General features: G+C 50.8%; 1 protein-coding gene across 1 annotated transcript in view; it reads left to right on the forward strand.

Annotated features, from left to right (window-relative positions):
- The window catches only part of PDIA5 (protein disulfide isomerase family A member 5), an 88,719-nt gene that overhangs the window by 47,175 nt on the left and 16,242 nt on the right, over window positions 1-25,302 (forward strand). Inside the window, exons 8-11 of the mRNA XM_045851351.1 lie at window positions 4,016-4,083; window positions 10,175-10,266; window positions 10,358-10,429; window positions 16,615-16,751. Coding sequence (XP_045707307.1) covers window positions 4,016-4,083; window positions 10,175-10,266; window positions 10,358-10,429; window positions 16,615-16,751 — 369 coding nt within the window. The remainder of the gene's footprint in view (window positions 1-4,015; window positions 4,084-10,174; window positions 10,267-10,357; window positions 10,430-16,614; window positions 16,752-25,302) is intronic.

A 25,302-nucleotide genomic window follows, 5' to 3' on the forward strand; every position in this document is an offset into this window, starting at 1 on the left:
TATTTGAAAACATAATGAAGGAGAACTGCCCCAATCTGGTAAAGGAAATAGACATGCAAGTCCAGGAAGCTCAGGGAGTGCCAATAAGTTGGATCCAAGGAGGAACACACCAAGGCACATCATAATTAAAATTACCCAAGATTAAAGATAAGGAAAGAAGCTTAAAAGCAGCAGGAGACAAGAATAGTTATCTACCAAGGAATTCCCATAAGACTATCAGCTGATTTCTGAAAAGAAACCTTGCAGGCAAGAAGGGGCTGGAAAGAAGTATTCCAAGTCATGAGAGGCAAGGACCTACATCCAAGATTCCTCTATCCAGCAAAGCTATCATTTAGAATGGAAGGGCAAATGAAGTGCTTTCCAGATAAGGTCAAGTTAATGGAGTTCATCATCACCAAGCCCTTACTATATGAAATAATAAAGGGACTTACCTAGAAGAAAGAAGATCAAAACTGAACAGTAAAATGACAACAAACTGACAGCTATCAACAACTGAACTAAAAACAAAAACAAACTAAGCAAACAACTAGAACGGGAACAGAATCCCAAAACTGGAGATCACATGGAGGGTTATCAGTGGGGGCGGGGGGAAAAGGTACAGGGAATAAGAAGCATAATTGGTAGGTACAAAACAGACAGGGGGTGGTTAAGAATAGTGTGGGAAATGGAGAAGCCAGAGAACTTATATGTATGCCCTATGGACATGAACTAAGCGGGGAGATGTTGGTCGCAGGGGAGGGTGCTGGGTGGAGAGAGATAACGGGGAGGAAAAGAATGGGACAACTGTAATAGCATAATCAATAAAATAGACTTAAATAAAATTAAAGGGGAAAAACTTTAACAAAACAACAGCAACAAAAGAATCCTGAGTTCATTGTTTGGTTTCACCTCATTTTGTTTCTCCTTGAGGAAACTTCTTGAGGAATTGACCTGCCTACACAACCTTTGAGGGTGGGCCTCCTTTGCTTTATGTCAGAACCCTCAGGACGCAGCGAGTTGGTTAAGTGAGGCTCAGCGAGTTGAGACAGTGTATGTTGGTACACAATACATGTCACAAGGCAGAATCCTGGTATAACCATGCGGGTTTCATGTGATGGCACCAGGTAATCACTCACAAAGAGTGGCTTACGTACAATCTGCACCCGAATGTGAGTCGTCTCCCACACCCACTCCCAGGCTGTTTGGTGGCGAGCCTGTCCTACTCATCCCCATGGGCAGAGACGGCAGCATGGTAGTTGTCTTCGCAAAACAGAAAGCTGGGTAGAAGTTAGGTTCCTTGCAGGTGTCACAGAGCAACTGTGAAGATCAAATCAGGTGGAGAGGTTGGATTAGATGACCTCCTGGGTGCCAGGTAAGTGACCCCAGGATTCTTTTGTTGTTGTTTTTAATGGAACAAGTTGTGCTTTTATTACACCCATGCACTCAAGCCTTCATGGCCTCATGATTCAGCTTACACACAGCACTTTAACTGGGAGGCCCTTGGACTGTGTTTGGCGTGAAGGAACCCAAAGGCGGTGAGAGTCTTTGGTTGTGACAAGGAATCTGGGTCCCCATGTCCTACTGTTTATTCAGTAAATGTTCATTGAATTAATGAGAAAATAATGGACTGGCTGCTCTAACCTTTGGGTGTGAGAGGGCTAATTAGTCTTGTCTCTTCCACTGCCTCCCAGTTGAAGCAATTGAAAAATAAACTCAGACAGGGGTCTCAGCACCACCTCTATTTTTGGTCAGATTTGACTGGAAACTGGCCTGGCCTTTAGCTTCCTATTACTCTTCTGTTACCACTTCCCCCAGTGCTGCTGACCTCTACCCACGAGGACAGCTGACCAACTCCCCACTTCTTTAGGGGACTTGGGGGATAATATTGCTGCAGGCTGCAGACAGGTAGAGCTGGAAGAGTTAGGCCACACCTGTGGGGACAGGTAATAAATTAGGCTCCTGACTGATGAATGTAGCGGAGTGGATGTCAAACTCCCCCATCTCACAAGTCACTGAGTAAGAGTGGGTGAAGGGCTGCAAGTGTGTCCCTCACTCCCCCTCCTGGGGAGTGGAGTGACTTCCTCTGTTCCCTGTGGGAATGTTTTTTCATGGGCCAGAAGGCAAACTCTCAGGCCTTGTGTTGGCTGAGCCTCCCCTGCTGGATGGCCTGGCTCTGGTCACCCTCCCAGGTGTTAGCTCTGTCCCTCAGCCCACAGGGCAGGCGCTGTTTCTACTTCATAGGTGGGGAAGCTGAGGCTCACACCACTTATGTCACTAACCCAGGGTCACGTAGGCAGCAAATCGTCAAGGGGAGATGCTGACCTGGGTCTCCCTGCTAGGGCCGAGCGCCGTCCTCTGCTGTGTGGCCTCCCATCATCCCTTCTGCGTGGTGTCCACCTGGGGGAACACAGGTGTCCAGTGAAGTTGGCATTGTTGCTTCTGTTTCCATTCTCTCCTCTGAGTCCCCACAGTGGGGGCTAAGTCCCACAACAAGTGTCATATTCTTTCCTTCACGTTTGTGGGGATCATGCTGTGGAGGCAGCTACTGGGGAAAGCACATCTCATCTTCCGAGAGCAAATGCCTGGGCTCCACTCTGCGGACTGACCTTGAGAGAGCTCCTGTTCTCTGGAGTGTCCCTGAGTCTGAGCCTGGACTCATGGCATGAACTGAAAGCTCAGGCTTCATATGCTGGTGTGTTTGTGGCCATCTGTCTGCCAGGCAGGAATGCCAAGGAGGGGGCCATGGGCATTTTGAGAGTCTTTTGTCAAAATATCCTGCATCACATCTTCTCCAGTGAACTGGGTACTGGGAGGTGCAGGTGGTCCTGGAGGAGTTGGACCTGCTCACAGTTCCCCAGGGTCTTCATCCGCTCATGGGTGTGAGCATCTCTCTGATCTCTGTTACTCTGCCCACGGCCTGCCAAGACGTTAGCTAAGCACAGATTAGAACTTGTTAGCCTGCTGCCTGTGTGGCCCTGTGTGGCCCTGTCTGCGCCGTTCTGTGTCGAGAAAAGAACCAGCCTAATGTGGGGTTCCAGGCAGCTTTGCCGTCTGCAGCCTTCAGGTGCCTCAAAGCCAGTGTTGCAGCAGAGTGGCTGTCAGATGAAGAGAAACAGCCCTGTGTGCCAGAATCCCTCACCTCTGAGGAAACGGTGCTCGTGTGCTGCAGGATCTGTGCTGATACGTGGCTGCCTCTGCTTGCAGGGAGGAGAGGGGTTTAAATCAAGGCCATGCTACAGTAGCAGTGGATGTTTGGGGTCTGGCTGTCTTGGCCATGAGCTCCACAAGCCTTGGGGGGCTTCAGCACCCCAGGAGAGGAGTGTGACTATGGTGGTCCACAGAACCCCAGAGAGGGTTGAGCCAAGGATGTCACAGAATCTTCTGACATCAGAACTATCTGGTCCAACCCTGCTCATCTGCCGGAAGGAGCAGCAGCCCAGAGAAAGGAAGTGACCTGTCCAGGGCCATTGAGCAAGTGGAGGGAAGATGAGAACTCGGTGTGTGATCCTGGCCTGCCGCTCTTCCCATGGGGCCAAGAGCCAGCATTTGCATCTCAGGCCTGCCTCCAGTCATTGGATAATTATCCTTGTTAATGAAGGAAAAGAGGCACAAAAATCCCAAGAGTCACTGTATTTGTGGCTGCACATTTTTTTCCTAATGGTACTTGAATCAGGTTCATTTGCAGCCCCTGGCTGACAGTGAGGAGAGGCTTTTAGCTGCATGAAGCGGTGCTCTGGCAGTGATTCTGGTTCCCTGAATTCCTCTTGAGCTCACTGTCATCTCCAGATCATTCATTGCTTTGCCCTTCCCCAACTGTGTCATATTTGTTTAGTAGGTCCCACATGTATTAAGTCACTGTCCTGTTTCATGAATGTAAGCTGTTTGGGGGCCAGGGTCTCTGCCTCTAGTTCCTTATGTGTTCCTGGAGGCTGGGTAAATATTTGTGGATAGAGGTCACCCTGAAGGGAGGGAGTGGGGAGCGCACGGCCCAGCACCCACTGTAACCAAGTTTGGTTTTTCTCCTTCCCGTGACCAGGGTGCAGCATGTGCAAGAGGATAATGCCGCATTTCCAGAAGGCTGCCACCCAGCTGCGAGGCCACGTTGTAAGTGAGGCCCCACGGGCCAGGCAGGGCTGGCTGCTTCTCAGACTTCTCAGGTGGCTAAGGAGCCAGGGTGGGGGATGGACCAGTTTAAAAATCATGGTGGGGAGCTGTCCTCCTGCTGCTGACCATGCTGCCCTGGTATATGGTTCAGAGACCTGCCTTAAGGGAATATGAGGTCTCCGCGGAGTTGCTGGGACCAGGAGAGTTTAGCTCCTGTCAAAGGCCGGTAATGAAATAGCCAAGAAAACAGCAAGAAGCACAAGAGGTGTTTCCAGGAGGCCAGTGGCCAACAGCAGACCATCAGGGTCCAGGATTATTGGCCCTGGGCTCCACAGTGGGCCAAGGCACCTGATGATGGGGAATCCACTGGCAGAGAATGGGGCACAGTGACACCAGTGGTGGCTGGAAACATGAGCAGGTCCCTGAGGCAGTCTCCTGCCTAGGTTTGCTGGAACTCCTCAGTTCCTGTGAGGCGGGAAGGATGGCAGGAAGCAGACTGCGGGTGAGGAGCGGAGCCCCAGGTGAGCAGGCAGTCTCTGAAGGAAAGAGCTCAGGCTGTGCGAGGCAGAGCACACAGGACACAGGGCTGTCTTAGGGATGCCCCCTTTAGGGCAAATGAGGGGAAGAGGAGCCCCCGAGGAGACTGGCCTGCAGAGCAGTTGGAACCGCCAGGGATGGTCCCTGAGTGGGGAGGGGCGGCTGGGCAGTCAGGCCTCCCCCAGGGCTGGGGGTCAGTCAGTGACAGTCCCACTACCCTGCCGGGCTTGTCCCTTCTGTGCTGTATGGCTGTCTGTTTTTGTATTTGCCCTGAGCCACAGAGGTTTTGGAGGTTTTGTTTGTTAGGTTTTGTTTTTTGGGGGGGTGGGGGCGTGGTTCTTGGTAGCAACAGAAAAGCAACAGCTAGCTTCTCTAGGGAGCGTGAAAAAATCCACACGCCTTTGATGAAAGGTCATCGGGAAGGGCCGGCCAAAGTCCCATTCTAAGTCTTAAAACCTCATCGTGATCTTTATGGATCAAATTAAGTTGGTGATTAGTTCAGAGTCAATTTGAAAAGTTTCAGTGGCAGCACCTGGGCATAGCGACAGCTCTGCTAGGCGGCTGCGAGATTGGGTTGCAAAGAACCAATGCTTTCTCTTTGACCTCATTCTGGGGGTACCCAGGTCCTGCTTATTTCTTACTAAATGAATTTTTAGCAACTTGCCTGCAGACGTTTGGCTGTGGGGCACACATACATCACTCTGGGGACGTTTCACTTCACATTTGGGAGCCTCAGTAGATACCATATTTTAAGATTATTTCGCCTGGAGAAAAGACTTAATTATCCACAGTGTTCTCCTACCTGCACCCACTTACACTTTCAGAAAGCTGCTCTGCTCAACTCGCACACCCCGGTGCGGTAGGAGGTGAGCAGCTCCAGCCACAGTCAGATCGCAGATTGCCTGGCCAGCCCCTCCAAAGCCGGCAAGGTCTTGGTGCCAGGCTCATGCACCTTCTGGAAGATTCTCAGCCATTTCCGCATCTACCTGCTAAACTCAGTGTTCCTCCAGGCCCCTCCCACACTCCCGCCGAGTATGTCCCCACAGTCACGGCCAGGTCTGCCCATCTTTGCTTTTGTTCTAAATCACTTTGTTTACCACTTGATACTTACGATTTTCTCACTGAAATGTGAGCTTCTTGAGCACAGGGGCTCTGATTCAGCAGAGAGCACAGGCCTTCCCCCTGGCTCTTGGTTCACATGAGGCTCATTGCAGGAGTAGCCCTGAAGATCACTCGTGTTAGAGTGCCCAGGTCCAGAAGCTGAAAGTGTGGCCCTTCCAATCCCCCAGTCAACATTACAGAAAAGTCAGTGGGATGGTCCGGACACTTGGGGAGCCAGGTGTTAGTTTCCTCGGCTGGAGGCTCCTGTGTGGTGTGAACTCATCCTTTTCCATGCTTCCATATTCTATTGATTGTGGTTTATTTTGTTTTGTTTTCCCATTAGTTCTTAGGAAAGCACCTTTGCTTTCTTTGGACAAGTTCTCATCTTTTCCCAGCTCCATAAAGCAGAAGGGTCCTGGCCACTGTGGGCACCCGCTGTAGGTGGCATCTGGAGGCCTGGGCACGTGGCGCAGCCACAGCTCCCTAGAAGCAGCATGACCAGAAGTGTTCCTTTGTGTCCTCACACACAGGGCAGCGGTGGGCCGAGAGTCCCCTGAAATCAAAAGCCATTCCGTCCCCACTGCTAAATCCATCCGGTTCAGTACCTCCTGTCTCCTCTTCATCTTTGTCACTTTTGAGCCCTTTCTGGCTGGCCATGGCCATGGCAGGGGCCATAAATCTGCCTCTTCTGCAGATATCTTGGGAGGTGTCCAATCTGAAGATGTCATTAAGACAGAAGCCAGGCCAGGTCAGGGATGCGCAGCCTTTGCCATTTTCCAGACTCAGATCTGCTGCCTTTTCGCTGTCACTGGTGTCTGGTGACTCATCCGTGTCTGTTCCATCTACTGCTGATGGACGTCCTCGTCAGCAGCCATCGCTGCTCCCTGGTCAGAGCAGCCGTCAGAATGTCCCCGTCCGTCTTCCCATTCACCAGATCGATGTCCACACTGAGTCTACTATTAACCGTGGCCACAGGGGACCCTCTGGGTATCAACACCATGAAGTGGGTCAGTCGTGGTGACAGATTTCTGCAAATCAGACTGGTGCTGGCTCTCAGCAAGTGGTCAGGAGATCTTAGGCAAAGAGCTTTGGCTCCTGCATTTTCCCATCTGTAAACGATGATGGTGCCCCTCACCGGGGTACTGTGGAGAGCAAGTGGGCTGGAGTGCAGAGATGGCACTGTAACCCCCAGACACTTAACAGATACAGATGATTGACACCCCACCACTCTGTACTTACTGCTCCTCTCACTCATTGGACGGGGGTGCTCCCCAGGTGCTGCTTTCCACCCTCTTTTCTTGCTTATTATCACATTGGAGCAAGGGCCTGGCGCTGAGCTTTTCGTGTCTCGTCATGGCCTGTCTGCCCCTCAGTGATTTTTATCTGCTCCACAGCTTCACCGCACTGTAGCCCCACCACCGCGTATCAGTCTGCTTGACACCTCGGTCTGGGTTTTTCTCCCTGTATCCCCAAAGCAGGCTGTCTAAAGTAAAACTCAGTCTTTCCATCTGGCATACACCCAGCTTTTTCTTCTCAACTCTCCTGAGTACCCCAGGTTCTTCTGCCAGCATGCCGGGGCATCATCCTGTCACTCTGCCCTCACAGCCTTTGTCCTCTTCCTGCCCGCCATCCTGGCTCAGGCCCTGGTTAGCTCATACGAGGTGGTTGCCAGATGACCTTCTCCTGCAGCCCAACCTCTGTACGTAAAAATATGTGGCTGGAAACCCTCCATAGCTCTCTTGCAACTCCCGAATGAAGTTCTGGTTTCTCAGGCATGAGCGCCTTCCAAAGTAACCTCAGTGAAGCCATCCCGCCTTCTCTTAGGTCCCGCCCTGCATCCTGCAATTGTTACACTGACACGCCCCTTTTCTCGGGCGAGTCTTCTTTCATCTTGCCTCCTTTTTTCTGGAACATCTGTGGAAATCGCACCCTCCTTTGGGCATAAATTCACATGTCCCTGGCCTTGTGGAGTGTCCGTGGTCAGTCCTGTCACCACACGGCTGCACAGGAGAAAGAGCGTGTCATGCCAACGGAATGGCCCCAGGCACAGCTGGCTCGGTGGCAGGCGCCGTGGCCTTAGCTTTCCTTAGACTGAGACCAGTTTTGCCTCATTCACCTTCATAAACTCCAAAGGCATTTGTACGTGGTTGTTCAAAAAATATTTATCCCGTTAACTAATAAGTGTCCCCCAAGTAGTACAGAAGTGCTACAGAAACTCAGAGAATTGAGTTCGTTATAAGCAAAGGTGATTTGGAAAGGCTGCCAGGTAAGGTGGGATTTGATTTGCCTTAAGGATGAATGAGTCTCTGGTGGGAGCCGAGAGGCGGAGCGTGGGTATCTCAAGCCAGGGGACAGGGAGACACCATCGGGGCACAGCGTGTGCTCTGGAAATGAGACGAGAGTTGCAGAGCCTCTCAGCAGTGGTAAGGAAGACAGGTAGCATATGTTGAGCTTTGTGGATACTTGCACTATTTCATTTAACCTTCACAGCAACCATAGGGGGTGACTACAGACGAGGAAACTAAGGCATAGTTAGCTATGACTTGTTCGAGGGAATGCATCTATCTACTAGGTGGGGGGCTAGCATGCACACCCCGAGTCCTGACCCTGCACCCACCTCCTGGCCGCTGCGGTCACTGCTTGTCTGCAAGGTGCCTCAGGCAGCACTCGGCCCACCTCCCTCCCTGAGCAGAGATTTCAAACTGTCTCATCTGGGGGAGTGAAGAAAGTCTAGACCCTAGCAGGTGTTCAGTTAGGTTTTATAAGAAAGGGGAATTAAGAAATGAGCTAGAGACTGTATGGCCTTCGAGTGTAAAGTTCGACTTCAGCATGTATTCAATGGACTTGAAAGGTTTTATGCAGGGAAGTGATGTAATGAAAGAGGAGGATGAGGAAGATTAATCTTGTGAATGTGCACTGACAGTAGAGAGATCAATTGGACATAAAAAAAGAACTTTAAAGTAGATCATTTTTACTGGAAAAGGCTGCTGAATCAGTCTGGCAAAATGAACAGGATGGCTTTTAGAAGGTTCCAGCACTTCGAGTAAGTTCTATTTCAGGCTTATTTTTCCTATATTCCTTGCAGCATCTCAAAATGGGCTAGGGAAGAACCGCAGTGATTCAGCACGCGTTCACTGTGCACCGGGCGTCGTTCTAGGGACTTAAAGCAGTTGAAGAGACACGTTTGGATGCCTCTGGGTGGAGCGGTCAGAGGCACAGGTGGCCGCATGCTGGGAGGGTCTGGCAGGAAATGAAGAACTTGACTATTGAGCACATACATGTTCTGTGCTGAAATCTCTGACGTGGATCATCTCATCCAGTTCTCTTAGGAGCCCTGTGGTGATGGTTTTATCACCCACATCTTCCAAACAAGGAACCTCACTCAGGGAGGGTGAGCAACTTGCCCAAAGTCACATGACTCCCATGTGGAAGCAGTCTTCTGAATCAAGTTCATTGTCTGATGAAAATGCTGTTTTCCTTTTTCCCCTCCTGCGCTTCCTTATGTATTTATTGCTCAGCAAAATTCAGCTTCCTGGGTTGCTCTTTCTAACCTCCTTTCCCCTGTCGTCTCTGCCACCTGCTTTTGTGGAACAGCCTTCCTGGACCTGGCTGCTCTGTCTTCGTTCTCTGTGGGAACGGATTCAAAGTCCTCTTTCTGGGCACCTGATCCCCCTCCAGAGGGGAAGGTTTCTGCTTCAGGAAGGGAGTTTTAGGTCGTTCTTAGAACAGCCCTGTCATCAGGAATAGAGCTACTAAAACCCCCCTTCCCCATTCAGGGCGGTTGGATGCGCGGACCTCTGCAGCTGGAGTGTGTTCCGACTGCGGAGTGTGGTCACAGACGGGCTGGGGAGGCCCAGCAAAGCCTGGAGGGAGGAGAGCTAGGCAGGCGCATCGGCATGAGCACCACACACTCTCCTTGAACACACAGAGCTGTAGGTTTGATAACATTGCACATAAAGCCTAAGCAGACAGATGGAGGACAGGCCATGAGGGGTCCGGGAAAGTGTCTGAGGACATTGTGGAGTGGCTGAACGGAGATTCTGTAATTAGGGAGTAGAGTACAACCTTAGTTGACATAGGCATAGAAAAAGCATAAGGTACAAAGGTGAGAGTGGTCCACTCTAGGGTCTGTTTGAATTTAGTAGCAAGGCCAGGTGTCTTCCTCAAACCTCAGAGCTCTGTGTTTGGTCTGGGATGGTCTCTACAGGGCAGGTGAAAGAGAACACCTGTGTAGAGGCACCTGGGCCCAGGCGCCTCTTCTAGAGCTCCCAGCCTTCATTCCCAGCTGGCTTAGCTCACCTTGCTTCCCGCTGCCCCGAGCTGCGCATCCGTGTGTGGGACTTTCCGTTATGTCCCCATCATTTTGATGGGGCAGCTCAATAGGAGGCACGTGGACAAGGTGAGGTGTCTGTGAGGCAGAGAGTTGACAGGCCTGTTCTCGCTTTGCTCTTAGGTGCTGGCCGGGATGAACATCTACCCTTCGGAATTTGACAACATCAAGGAGGAGTACAGTGTTCGGGGCTACCCCACCATCTGCTACTTTGAGTAAGTCACCAGCCTCCCTGTGACGCCCGCCGCCTCTGCGATGGCGTTCGCATCCCCGGCTGAGCCCACGTTGTCTCTGCACGTTTTACAGGAAGGGACGGTTTCTGTTCCAGTATGACAACTATGGGTCCACCTCCGAGGACATTGTGGAGTGGCTGAAGAAGTAAGTGGGGCAGTCACCTGCGGGCAGGGGGCTGGAGGCTGGTGCCCGGAGGGAGGGGCATCCGCCAGGCCCCAGGGTGGGCTTTCGCCCCGGGGCTCTGGCTACAGTTTGGGGAAGCGGATGAGGAGGGAAAGGACCTGTTGTTGCGCTGCCCACACAGCTATTTCTGGTTGCTTCTACGTGAGGGTGGGGGATCTCTGAGTTCGTGATGCAGGTGTTGGGAGGATTTGTTGTCACTTTAGCTGTGATGACCGCATTTCAAATAGTGTTTTTCCTTATACTATCTGTCTTGTGGATAGATGAGTTTCTCACCCAGGATGTCAGGTTTGAGACCTGTCACTGTAGGTCTGTCTGAAAATAGAATTGTCAATGGAGTGCTTATTTCAAACATAACACGGCCTTAGGTGCTGAGCAGCTTCTAAGAAAGATTCTAATGACAGGTGTGCAGAGTGCTTTGCTGTCCACCCTGCACTTCCCACAGCCTTGTGATCCCTGTTTTAATGGGATTAGATTCTTACAACCTAAACCATCCCCTTACCTGGAGCCCCCCGCATGCTCAGCGTGTGACTTTGGCATGATGGTTGGATGGACCCTGACTGGTGTTGGGTGGGAGGTCTGGGGGCCCACTTCTCCCGGAACGCTCCCTGGCCAGCCAGGTGAGCTCTCCTCCTGCTTGTTCTGTGCTTGGCCTGGCATCAGTTTGGTGCTTACCAGTCATTGCTGATACGTGGTTACTTGTGCATAATACCAGCTAACATTTGGAGGGCTCCACTTTGTGGCCGGCACTGTTCTAAGCACTTTATGTGGATTCTCATACAATCCTCAGAACATCCCTATGAAGAAAGTAGTATCATTGCCCTCACTTGATGAAGGACGTAACTGAGCACAGTGACGAGGTTGCTTGTAGTTTGCCCAAGCTCCTGCAGCTGACAAGCAGCAGGGCAGGCGCCCCCCGTGGCAGCCCCCCCATCCACCCCCACTCCCCTGAATTTTGGTCAGAACCCTTCCCTTAGTGGCTGGTGGATATTTATTTTGAAAAATCTTTAACTTTTTTTTAAGGTTTTATTTATTTATTTTTAGAGGGAGGGGGAGGAATGGGATTGGAGGGAGAAAGAGAGGAAGAGAAACATCGGTGTGTGGTTGCCTCTCACATGGCCCTCACTGGGGACCTGGCCCACAACCCAGGCATGTGCCCTGACTGGGAATTGAACCAGCGACCCTTTGGTTCGTAGTTCGTGTTCAATCCACTGAGCTACACCAGCCAGGGCCATTTATTAACATCATTACCTGAGGGGCTCAGACTTAAACAATTAGTTATCCAAAAATATGAAAGTTGAAAAATGTATATTTTCATAATGGGAAGAGAGGATGGATTTTGAACCCACCCCCTGCTAAAAAACCCCCACAAGAAACCAACTGTTAGATTCTGGAAGTTGAAACTCTGTCTTCTGTCGGTTCCCAGGAGCCTAGGGGATAAAACACCACGACAACACCATGCTTGCATAGCATCCTTTATTTCTTGGGAGCATTTCAAATCGCTTTCCCCATCTATGACCTCATTTCCAGCCCCTGCCCAGGGAGGCAGCTGCCCGTTATCACAGACTCATTGCCCTAACCTGGGCCTTTGCTGCCTCCACCTTCCTTTCTCACTGGGCAGTAAGCATGTCCTCTCCTGCAGCCAGGCACATCTTGCTCTGCTTTGGGAGAAGGTTTCAACAAATAGCAATCTCATTTGTCACCAGAGCATAAAAATCTGTCTGCTTCCCTCCCCTTCTCTAACCTTTTCTGATTTCAAAATAGACTCATATCTTTTTGGAAGGATAGGTTTGGAATTTTTAAAAAGTGTTGAGAGAATTGCTTGCTAACTGTAGACAAGGGGACACGCCAGTGGGGGTTCTGAGACGGATTGTTGTCTCCTCTATGGCCTGCCACTCTGTCCCCCACGCTGCTGTCTGCACGCTGCCACCCCAGCTCCTCACCCGACTGTCTCTGGCCTGTACCCAGGGCTATCTCCTGATCTGTGCCCTGGGTTGGTGCCTCCCTACTTCCCGCCTCTCCTCCCTCTCTTCGTTCGCCTTGTTAGCAGGTTCCAGTTCACTCTGGGGCTCCAGGTTGAGACAGCTGGTGGGGTAGCTCCAGAGAAGGGAAGACAGCATCTGGGTCTCCCTGGCAGCCCCTCCAGAGCTACCCAGCCCCTGATCACGGTGTTGGGGACCACACGAGGGCAGCTCCTCCCAGAACAGGGTGCAGCATGCTCCCCCGGCACAGTGGGGCACGGAGATGGCTTCCTGAAGGGCCCCAGGGAGCTGCCTCATCTCTCATTCCAGGAAGAGCAATGACACTGTGCCACCAACTGGCTTAATTTTTAAAAAATCTTTTAAAATCAGATTTTAAGGTTATTCAGGTGATATATGTTATTATAGAAAATCTTAAAAATATAGTTAAACAAAAGGAAAGCTTGAACTCACCACCCCCTCCCCCACACGCACATATACCAACCTCTGAGTGCCAGTGTTTTAAGTTTTTACCAGATTTCCCCCAAATCCCGGAGGGTAGCAGTGACCCACGTTCCCTTCTTTCCTGCCCTTCCTGCCTGGGCCTCTCCATTGCTCACAGCTGTGGCAGCCCAGCGTGGACAGGGTGAGGGGGGATCAAGCCTCACTGACTCTGAATGGCTTTCAGAAGCTCAGGAGAGAAGAGCCCAGATCCTGCCCTCTGACGAGTGGCACTGGTGGGTGGGCACGGTGGGGGGGCCGGGCAGGGAGTCCCTGGTGTGCCAGGGCCATGGGGCGGATGCACTGACCACAGGAGCAGTGCCCTCTGTGCTTCCGACAGCTGTTTCCCAGGCCCCTCTGCAGACTGCATGGTCTGTGTTGAGTTTAGCAGGTGGAGTATGCAGAAGTGGTGATCCATTTTCACCCAGCTGACCATTTCTGCCTGTGTGTATTTATACTGACCCGAAGCAAGCTGAAAACAAACTCAAAGTTTTCTTGTAAGGCCTACCTAGAGTTGCATCTTCTCGTCCACGGCACGGGTACCTACCTCAGACAAGGATGTGCTTTGAGCGAACCAGGGAACTCCAAGTCTCAGGGCTGGGAGGGGATGTCAGCGTCAGTGAGTCTGCCCCCAGCAGTCCCCTTCAGCGTCTCCGCCACCTCTAGGGTAGATGTAGGTGCCTCAGCCCCACAGACACCTGAGAACAGGGCTGTGGTGCATTGTAGGCTGTCCATTCACGTTTGAGTGATTGTTATGATTTAGGTTATGAAAATCGAGGAACATTTGGGTAGTACTTTATAAGTACTGTCTCATATCCATTGTCTGTCTAGTCGTGCCTGAGGAGTAGATAAAGAAAGGCCCACATCTGTACTGGTTTGTAGATGTTTTGGGTCAAGTTAGTTGCCTGAGCCCCTAGAGCTGGTAAGTGGAGGAAATAGGACTTAATCCTAGGTCTTCTGACTCCCCGATCAGCTTTCTTTCCTGCCTAGCCCATTGTAGATGGAAGGCTTCTACTTCTGTTAAGCTGAAATTCTTTCTCTGGAGCATCCCTTTATTGGTGTTGGTTCTGTTTTGGGGGGCCATAGAAAAGAAATCTTAATTTCTTTTCCTGATGCAGCCTGAAATATTCAAAGCTAGTTACTGTGCTCCCTGGGTCTTTTCTAGGTCAAACATCTCCAGTTCCTTTCCCTATCCATCTCTCACTCTGTCATTTATTCAGAACATGTTTATTGGGTGTCTGCTGTGTGTTCGGTGCAGGAGGCACAGAGATGAGAACGAGACAGATGATAGAAAGCATACTCCAGTAACAGTGTGCAGCTTAGCCTGCAACTCAATCCCTGTCTTTCCAAAGTCCTACCACTGAGCCCAGCCCCACAGTCCTCTCCAGAAAGTAAATTTCCTGCTGTCTCTTGTGTGTGTGCGGGGGGAGTGTTCGCCTGGTTGCTACAGTGAGGGGCAGGATCTGAGCACCTGGCTGCTCTGGCTTTTCAACTGTGCCCCTATTTCAGGCCCAGGCCACGGCCTCGCTGCTAAGGGGTGGCCTCTGGGCCCGAGGGAGCCCCTGCCATGCCCGTTGGTGCGCTTCTCGGGCCCTGTGCCCTCTGCACCCAGCACCTCAACATTCTGCCCTCTGTTTGGCCAAGTCATTTTCCTAACTTCAAAAGTTCACTGATTTTTTTTTCCTCTATTCATGGTTGTCTTTTTGCTCTTGTGCATTCGTATTTAAAAAGAGAAAAAAGGAAAAAACACCTGTACTGTTTGTTATTCAGGGGTCTTGGAGTGTGTTCTCTGCCGTGTCTACCTAGAAGTTTCCCAGGTGCTGTCATGTGCTTGCAGAGCATGACTCCACTGAGCCATGGCTCCTGCATGCAGTGTGTGTGCGCCCACTGGATTTTAGAAGTTATTTTAATATTTGAATACATTCCATCCATGTAATTAAAGTAATTTTTAAATGATACTTAAGAATTATACATTGAAAAGTCCTGCTTCTACTTGTCTCCTCCATCCTGCTCTCCCTCCGACCCCCTGGAGGTAACAACTGATTAGTTTCTCTTTGTAGACACAAGCCAACCATGAGTGAGTGTTTTCAAACTCTCCCAGATTTGTTAGCACGGTGTGGCCCATTCTGTGTGTCCCAGCAGTCCACCCGCGTCAGTGTGTGGAGCTCCCTTGCTCTCTGTGTGCCGACGGTTGGACGGACGGACGGACAGCAGTGAGCCTGACCATCTTCCACCAGTGAACTCTGGTTATCCTCAGCTTTTGCTATGACAAATCATCTACAATGAATACCTTTTAATGTACCTAATTTTGATGTGTGCAGGCGTATTGTAAAGATTCCCTGAAGTAGAATTAGTGGTGTTTTGAGGGGGTGGTGTTCTGAGCCCAAGTATAAGAACCTAGGTTTCCTTGTGTTGGTCGGAGACCGTTGTCTGGCTGATGACTCGTCCTGAGGCCCCATTTGTCATTGGGTGTGCAGGGTCTCAGAGCGGTTTGCCATCTCCCCACCACTTCCCGTGATGCGGGACAGGGTGACCGAAGCTGCCAGTGGGGCCTAGTTCGAAGCCCGGAGGGCCCCTGACGGTGAGGGTGGTGTCACAGCCAGGCCCTGCTGTGGGGTGGGGGTCCCAGTTCCGCTGTGTTGACCACATTGGTCTCATAAATTCTCAGGCCTGGCTGCTGGAACTTCATACTTTTCTACTTTAGACTCTCAGAGGCAGGGACAGTGGTTGTCTTTTCACATTTGTCATCTTAAAGGGTTTTTTCAAAGCAAGAGTTAAGGTGCTTGTGGCAGTGAAGCATCAGAGAATTTGTGTCAGCAGCAGTCTTGTCCTCAACTTTGGAGCCATAGAGGGCCTCCAAGAGCCTCCGAGCTCAGCCTGCTGCTGTTGCAACCAGCACTTGGCTCTCCCTGGCCGAACCGGGCTCCAGGGAGGCTGGGCAGTTCCCGAGGTTTTGCAGCCAGCAATGGTGGAGATGGGATCTGGACTGACCCCAAGCAGCTCTTTCTGCTCGCACACTCTGCCTCGGGCAGAACTAGATAACCTCATTCCTGTTCTCTGTAATGGAAACACCGTTGTACTTAGGGTACCCCCAGCCTTGTTCCCTTGGCCTCACGCTTCCGTATCATAACTTCCTCCCAAGCTGGTCACCCTGTGGCAGCCTCCCTTTCCCTTCCTGGCCCAGATTTGGTCTTTCTGAGACGCCTGGCCTCTCTCTTTCCTTCTCAGCCCCACATTTACACCCTTTCCCCTGCAGGGTTCCTCCCCCTGCCCCACCCTACCTGTGGGGCACTACTAAACACAACAGTGAGCTTCCAAAGGCCATGCTCTTTGCTGTTCTGTTTATTCTCACCAGTTTGCTGAAAGTCTGAAAGAGCTTGAGAAATTTACAGACCTCCAGATTCCTTGGGACCTGTGAGATTTCCTGAGCTGCCTAGAAAGCTTTGGTTAAACGCTGCTGTTCGTGATGGGATATCAGCTAAGCACTTCTGTGAGGCTTTGAGGGGACAGTGGAGGTTGGGCAGGGCCAGACCACTCACTCTTTCACCCCTTCACTGGGGGGGATATCTGGTGAGCCCCTGCAGCCAGCCATGCTGAGGTAGTGGGGGCTTTGTGCTGGGGGCTGGATTTTGTAAGGGCTGCTTAGGCCCCAGGGCTTGCTCTGAGCTCTGCCTGTTTTTGGTCTTCCAGTCCACAGCCGCCACAGCCCCAGGTCCCCGAGACACCCTGGGCAGATGAGGGCGGCTCCGTTTATCACCTGACCGATGAAGACTTTGACCAGTTTGTGAAGGAGCACTCCTCTGTCCTCGTCATGTTCCACGCCCCATGTGAGTGGAGCTTTGCTCCTCCCCACCACGTCCTTCCCTACCTCAGTGTAGGACGGTGCTGCTCTGGGACTCGAGTCCAGCGGGTGCCTCCTCGGTGCCAGGGATGCTCTGGTGCTCGGTGAGGGCCCGGCCTTCACGGTGCACACAGCCCGCCCTGCTTCACCGTTGGAAGAGCACGCAGTCCCAGTCAGGCTGCATGTTCCCTCAGCTCAACCCAGCAGGCCTGGTGCTTCTCTGAGTCAGTGTGAATCAGGAAATGCGTGTAGATTTCCCAGAACTGGAGGAATTAGGACTGGAAGGACCCTTGGATGATACTGCCTGGAACAGTAGTCACCCCTCAACTTACAGGTGGGAAAACTGAAGCCCCGAGAGGGCCTGTGTGTTGCCCAGCAGCTGGGAGGGCACAGGGGAGCCCAGGGCCAGAGCCTAGATCCCCCGGCACCCGGAATGCTGGCCTTCTGCCTCACTGGGCTGGTCACTGCCTGCAGCGGCCACAGTGGATCCAAGGAGGAAAGTGGGTGAAGCTGTACAGTGTGTTTGCAATATGGCTGGGAGGCCTGTAGCTCAGGACTTTTCTAGGCCAGTGTCCTTCCCATTCCTATGCAGAATGGAAATTGATTGTAATTCATTTCCAAGAGAGAACGCTGCTCTTGTAAGGTGAGCAAGGGTGGTGTGAGAGAGCAAGGGGATGCCAGCCTGGGGCTCAGAGCTCCTGGGAGAGGGCGGGCCCATCCTGGTGGGTGAAGAAGGCTGATCCTCGGCACCCTGGGACAGGGTGTGTGTGTGGAGGGGTGCTCTTCTTATATAGCTTCTCCTCAGCCCTTTGGCCCAGTGATGGTGGGTAAGAGATTGTGGAGGAGGAAAAAAGCAAAAAATAACTGCAGATCAGGATCACAACCATCCAGTCCATAGTGGCATATATGTTGACAGTGTTACAGAGTTCACCAAACTGTAAGTGGGCAGACAGGGGCCTGTCCACGTGGCACCTTGGAGAACGAGTCAATAATTAATGCTGGAAGGAGCAGGTCTTTATTTACTACATTACAACATTCCAGCCTTGGTGGGGCCCAGAGCACCTCAGCTCAGAGCCCTCCTTTCCCATGCGACCCAGCACTTCCCATGCTCCCCTCCAGGCTACTGGCCAAAAGCTCCCCCAAAAGTTTCCCATGCCCTTATCTGTGCGGGATCTGGAATACATTGCTGTTGGCCTTGATACAATATTCCAGAAAGGGATGTGCCATCTTACTCTGGATCATGGTGAAACTCAGGAAAGGCACAAGTCTTAATAGTCCAGGTAGAATCCAGGTGCAGCAGGACAGGATCTTGCAAGGAAGTCCTGTGCAGCTCGGAGGCAGCCAGAGCTTTACTTCTCTCTCTCACCGCTCCCTTCAAACCGCATGGCAGAAGTCCCTTGCCACAGACAGCATGTCTCTTTCTTCACCACTGCTCCCCACACCGAGAGCACTTCTCCTTCCCAGACCGCAAGGTTAAGAGTGTCCCGCATGGCTGCTGCGTCCTGCTTTCTTCTCCTTTCTAAGCTGAGTGTTACAGAGAGAGAAAATGGCTCCCTGGCCTAGTTAAATCCCGGCACCTCCTTCATAACCCTGTGTCCGACCCCTCCCACAGCTGACTCTGTCTGTCCATTGTCTGGCTGCCCTCAGGAGTCGGGCGGAGGTGTGAAACAGAGGAACCCCTGTGCAGCAAGCCCCTCTGGACAGCTACTTAACACAATTATGCAGCTAGCCAAGTTGCCATAGTTATGCAAAGTAACTCTCAGTGGCTGTTGGAAGCTTCTCCCTTCCCCAAGCCAGGTTTCTGCTGTTCCCTGTTACAACTGATGCATTATTATCACTTTAGTTGTAGGGATCCTTGTGCTAACAGTTGTGCACCACCTCAGAGTGAGACAGTGGCTTCTCAAAGGGTCGTGTCCCTTTATCGTACCCACAGAGCAGATACGGTGCCACAGAGCAGATACGGTGAACTCCATGTCACAGATATGGAGACTGGCGCACAGAGAAGTGGCCACACTGTCCCCTGCTGCGTGAGTCCTGTGACTGACCTCTGGTCTGCCCACCTCTCCTCTCTCGCAGTATCAGCATCGCCTGGGGGTGGGTCGGTGGGAATTGTTTGTAAACAGGTTACTACTGGGGATTTGTCCAACGCCTTTTTTCTTACAGGTGCCAAATTCTTAATAGAATCCAAAAGAAAAGTATTCCCTTTGGCCTTTTTCCTTCCGGATTTCTAGAAAATTGACCAAACAAAAACCAAATTTCAAAAAGCCTCCTGATTAAGGACAATGGCAGAGCCTTAGGAGCAGGTCACCCCCTGCCCTGCTATAGCCACAGTGAGGGCGCCCCTGAGGCCGGAGGTGCCTGGAGTGCAGCCCACCGGGTGCCACTGCAGCGCTCTCACTAGCCGGGCTGTGCCCTCCCGGCCGGTCTCCGAGTTGCTGACAGAAGCAAGTCTTGCAGGAAGTGATATTGAATCAGGAGCTGAAACCACCCTGCCTGCATCCTTACCCCTTCAGTGAAGGCAGATGCAGGCTGGCTGTTTTTAGATCTTCCCTGGGAACTTCACCCCTGTGTGTCCGTCCTTCCGGTGTGTGTGAAGAAAGCCCACCTGACTTTGGGAAGAGTGCAGAGTGGCTTAAGCAGTGCTTTGTGGTTTAGGCATCACAGTGTGAAGAGTAGATGTCCCTTTGATGAATCCTATAAATCAGGGTGCCCCAACCCCCAGGCCAGGGGCTGGTACCGGCAAGTGGCCTATTAGGAACGCGGCTGCACAGCAGGAGGTAAGCAGCAGGCTAACCAGCGAGAGCGCAGCTTCATCTGTATTTACAGCCGCTCCCCATCACTCACATTACTGCCTGAGCTCCTCCTCCCGTCAGATCAGAGCGGCATTAGATTCTCATAGGAGCACCAACCCTACTGTGAACCGTGCACTCCAGGGAGCTAGGCTGTGCGCTCCTTATGAGAATCTAATGCCTGATGATCTCAGGTGGAGCTGAGGCGGTGATGCTAGTGCTGGGGAGTGCCTGCAATTACAGGTTATCATTAGCAGGAGGTTCGACTGCACAGAGACCGTAACAAATGAGTTGCTTGCAGACTTGTATCAAAATCCCATCAGTGAGTGGCCAGTGACAGTTAACCTGCATCTAGTGGCAGGCTATAAAGTCATCCCCTCCCCGCCCCCACATCCCTGGTCTGTGGAATAATTGTCTTCGATGAAATCAGCCCCCAGTGCCAAAAAGGTTGGAGACCACTGCTGTAAATCCAAAACTGTGCACCAGATAGATTGGAATCATTTTAAGAATCGTTTATTAAGCACTTTCCTTTTAACAGCCCTGGTTACAAACTAGACATGTTTTGTGTGTTCTCTTTTGTAGTCTCAGTTTGTGAGCAATCCATTGTAGTAGCTGATGCTCGTAGGGTGTTGGGGCCAGGATCCTGACTTTAGGGTCCCTCCTTTCCCCTCCTCCTCATAATGCATTCTGTTCCCTTGGATCAACAGGAGATCACTCATTACCCCTGCCCCCAGCCCAGCTCACCCATGGGCATAGAATAGAGTAAGGGCTTACAGAATGGGAAAATGAACAAATGAAGTTGTTCTAGAACTAAATTAGAAATCAGAGAATGAGAACGGGAAACCAGATGGCAGCTTTTGTTTTCCCCATTAGTCATTATTAATGGATACTATGAATAATACACTGGTCTTGTAGGGCTCTGCTGAGGGGCTCTGAATTCCAGCCTAGCAAATGGAGCTGTCAGAGGCTCCTCTCGGTGGGCGTCTGCCAGGCAGGGACCCTGCCTTCTTCGATGAGGAGTCTGCCAGGCCCTAGCTCTGCGAGGGTGTGTGTTGTGGGACCGGCATGGTGAGAAGGCTGGGACAAAGTGAGCCTTGAAGCTTCCTGAATAACGGCCTGTCAGAGTGGGAGTGGCTCTGCATCCACTAATCCCTCTGCACATCCTTCTTCCTTATCTAGGAGTGCAGTCTGCCACCTGGAAAGGGATGAGTGCACCTGGTTTAAAGAGAATCCAGAGACCAGGAGGGTGAACTGAAAGCAGAGAGCTCCTGGCTGCCTGGCTGTGTATCCTGCCAGCTGCTCCAGAGAACCCACAGTGATCAGGAAACCTCTTCTGGGGTGTCTGAGGGTCCCGGAATAAAGGACAAATGTCAGGAGTCTAGAGACTGGCAGTGCTGTGCAGGTTTGCCAAGTGTAGCGGAGGAGAAGCCTGGAAATCATAATATTACAGGGGTCAGGCCCAGACCCAATAGGGCGTGGTTTAGAAACAGGCCATTTGGAGACTTGGGAAGACAGGTTGGGTCTGTCAGCACAGAAGACCGTAGATTCTACTACGGATTGCCAAAGCCCTTGGTATGGTTTTTTTTAATATTATTTATTTACTTATTTGTTTTTTAGAGAGAGGTGAAGGGAGGGAGAAAGAGAGAGGAACATCAGTCGATGCCTCTTGCACGCACCCTGACTGAGGACCGAGCCCTCAACCCCGGCATGTGCCCTGGCTGGGAACCAAACTGAGCCACTCTGGTCAGGGCCTTGGTTTGTTTCCTGGGGCAGGGCTACAAGGTTGATGAATTGGCATGTCTTTCTTTGATCAAAAGTGTGCTGCGGTTTTCTGGGATGGGGAGAACGTGGCAGCATGGGCCACCGGGAGGGGGGACACCCCCTTGGTGCTCTCACCGTGAGTCTGGGCTGGTTCTGTCTAGAGGGCGCTTCCTTTTTTTTAATCAGCAGTTTTGTTATAACTATAAAAAGCAAGGTATACTTTCAAATCTGGGAGGGTTAGAGTTGAAAAAGGATAGCTAGAGGGAACACTGACCAGCTGCACCAACATTTGAAAGGATTCCAATGGACTAAAAGAGTGGGGCTGAAACCAAAAGGCTATTAATTTTTATGGTGTATTAATTTTTGCTGCTTAAAAGGGAAGGCATGTATGTTTTATCAAGGGTTAATATAGGAAAGTATAGAGAAGAAGATTAACGTGGTTCCTGACACTGGCTCCCAGAAGAGCCGTGGTCTGTCTCTGCAGGGTTATTTCTGTGCACAGAGCAAGTGCTTCATGTTTGTTTCTTTCCTACATGGCTCTGAAAGGCCGGAACAGTTGGGGCCTTCAGCCTGCCTCCTGACCTGTGTGGTGCCCGGTGGTGCTCCCTGGCACCTGCAGGTTCCAGGGCGAGTTGCTGGTCCTCTGCCTGGACCTTTGTGGATGCCTGCGGTGCCACACTCCTAGGTTCTCGGCAGGAAAGGCCACGGGCCCTGGCTGTTATAATTATCAAACACCGTGCTGGCTTCCTGCTTCTTTATTCTCCTTCCCAGGTTTCCTGCCACTCACTTCCACCCTCAGCCTCTCCCTGCACCTCCTCACTTGCTTTCTTTCCTCTCCCAGCTGGAGTTTCTTCAGCAGCCTCTACATCTGACATCTGAGTTGGCACTGAGCAAATAAGCATAGGCTCAGCCCCAGTGCTGGGGCCCTGCACGTAGGTTGGCTCCAGTCCTGTCCCAGGTCACACGGGGGAGCAGGAGGACCTGAGATTTAAAGGAGGTTTCCCCCGCGGGCCCCACCCTTGTGGGAGGACAGTCCAAGCTTGGCAGTGGTCGCAGAGAGGGGCATGGGCACTGAACCTGGGCCCCAGCTTTGGCAGCAGCGTCTCCACTGCTCAGCACTTTCTCCTTTTCCATCCATCTCCAGGGGGTGCCTGGGTGGATGTGGGAGGCTGCAGCCCCAGGCCCAGCTCTCCCGTCCCACAGAGGACAAAGATGGGGCTGGAAAGGGCGTGGCAGCAAGACATTTTCTGTCCCTCTGTGGTACCTTTCACTCCTTTTTGCAGCCTTCTGAATGAGAGATCAGATTATTTTTGTCACTCATCTCCTGCCCTCATCTGTCCTGCTGCAGTAGCATCCAGCTGCTCCTCCTGGTCCGTGTGACTCCAGCCCTGCGTCAGGCCAGGGAAGGACTCAATGCCTTAACACTGATACCGGAGTGAGCGTCCCAGCGAGGGGCTGGTAAAAGGAGCAAAGTGAGAGTTCCCAGGAAGGGTGTCATTGAGGAGCAGGCAGGGAATCCAAGAAACTCTGGAGAACCAGAGCCCCACTTGCCACCCCCTCCCCAGAGCCCTGCCCTTGTCCTCCCCCTTAGAAACAGGCCCCAGGAGATGCTCTCTCTGCCACAGCCGGCCACCAGCAGTCTGTGCTGTGCCAGGGGCTGCCGTGCCCAGCCCGTGCTCCAGAAGCTGGGCTGGCCATGGGGTGACAGGTCCCTGCCTGAGTCCAGACTTTCTCTTTCTGTATTTCATTCTTATTCTCAAAGGTACATGTGATCTTTGTAGAAAATCTGGAAGGTACAGAGAAAATAAATGGTTAAGGAGAAAACAACCTGTAATCCCATGATGCAGAAGGAACCACTTTTCACTTTTTGGCATCATCCTTACTAGTTTCTTTTTATTTCCCCTGTTTATTTCCCCTGTTTTTAACTTTTATTTGTTACAATAGCATCCAGTTCAACTGACTTTTCCTGACACGTGTACAGATTTGTATAGCTTTCATGCCATAGAACTCCATGCAATTACTTTTATTTTTCAATCACATACATAACGTAAGAACAATCTGAACAATACCCGTGTTGTTGGCAGTGCAAGGTTCAAGGGGCCCAGAGAAGCACAGTGTCCCCCAGCCATGCTCCCCCCAGGGGCGACCACTGTCGAGTTGGTATGCCCTTCCCCTGTGCCTCCACCTGCATGACAGGGGCGTCATTTTTCATGTAAACACAGTCACTGCCTGTCCATTTTTTTGTGATATGCTTTTGTTCACTTACCAGTAGATTTCAAAGATGTTTTCATGTAAATGTCGGTGTTGGCATATAAATCTCCCTCAATCTTTTCAAATACTGAATAGTGTTTTATAATTTGGAGATGCCATAAACTGTACAATAAATCGTTCCCTGATGATGGACATTGGTCTCCAGCCTTTCGCTGTTCAAACATTGCAACGAGAGTGTAAATGTACATATTTGGGACCATGTCTAAATATTTATGGCTGATTTCTGAAAGTGCAGTTGCAGGGCCATGGGGTAAATGTGCTTGAGCTTCAGCATATCTGCCACCTTGCCCTCCAGAAAGGTGGCACCACACTTGGCCGTGTGTGGCAGGGCCGGCCTCAATGCCAGCCCTGGGTGCTGTCAGCCTTTCCTGTCCCTGCCCTGGGCAAAAGGGCCATTGTCTTCAGCTCTCTGGCCCCCAGGGAAGTTGGGAATCTTTTCTTGTGATAATCAGCTTTCCTCATTTCTTCTGTGAACTACCTGTTCATACTCTTTGCCCATTTTTCTACTGGGTAGTTTGGGTTTTTTCCTTCTTGACCTAGGACTCTGTAGTTACGGATATTTATCTTTATCTCTTAGCCATGTTCCAGGTGTTCTCTGTTAATCTGTCGCTTTAACTTCCCTTTTGGTGCCTTTCATTGTATAAACAATTTACATTTTTAGTAGATATGTAAGAGCTAGAATATTTTTTGAGTACTCTGGATCAGGCATTGTTCTAAGCACTTTCCATGTGTTAACTCCTTTAATATGCAGAACAAAACCCGTGAGGCATATATCAAGGTTATTTCCATTTTACAGCTTAGGAAGGGGAGGCCCGAAGAGGTCAAGAAACCTGCCAAAGACCTCATAGCCTGAAAAGGGAGCCAGGATTAAAATCCGTGCAGTTCTAGAGGCCACAGCCTCACCACCAAGCCTTCTGCAAGCCTGCCTCTTCCCATCCTGACCACTGGGATTCGTGGGTTATTTGGGACATCCACCCCTTAGATATAAAAATAGTGCACTATATTTTGTTATGATATTTTTGGTTTTATATTTCATTCTTTAATTCATCTGGATTTTTCATTTGCTTATTGGACCAAGTGGAAGGAAGAGATTTAATTTTACTTCTTTAAGTCCCTTTTTCTGTGAATCTTTTTCTTTTTTCATTTTTTAAAAAATTATGCATATTTACTTAATGTTATTAAAAATGCTTTTTAGTACGTGATCTTCGAGGTCACACAATACCCCATTGTGTGACGGCACCATGAATTCCGGCATCGCAGTGTGCAGATTGGAGTTGTTCGCCCTACTTCCCCATTGCAGATATGCTGCACGGCACATTTTCATACACGGATATTTGTCTGCATGTCAGACTATTTCCTCAAGATAGAAGCCTGGAAGAAAAATTTGTAAAGCTTGTTATTCACATTTTACACTAACATAAAGGAAGAAAAAAACCTGAATCTTTCTTTGCACAAGAAGAGGGCCATGTGATGGATGGAAGCATCCATCAGTATGTGAGCTTCTACAAGTCAGCCTCAGTGTGTATGTGAGGGGAGACCCCAAAAAACCCAGAATTTATTTATAAAAAATTGTGTATTTATTCTTACCTGTTTAAACTCCAGTCACCTTCAAAGTACTCTCCATTTGATGTAATACACCTATCAGGACATTTTTTCCAGGGCTCAAAACAGTTTTGAACTCATTGATTTTGATGCCTTTTAGTGTTTTTGCATTTT

The sequence above is a fragment of the Phyllostomus hastatus genome, unplaced genomic scaffold, assembly GCF_019186645.2.
Source record: "Phyllostomus hastatus isolate PE091 unplaced genomic scaffold, TTU_PhHast_1.1 phas_contig_86, whole genome shotgun sequence".
Classification (NCBI taxonomy): domain Eukaryota; kingdom Metazoa; phylum Chordata; class Mammalia; order Chiroptera; family Phyllostomidae; genus Phyllostomus; species Phyllostomus hastatus.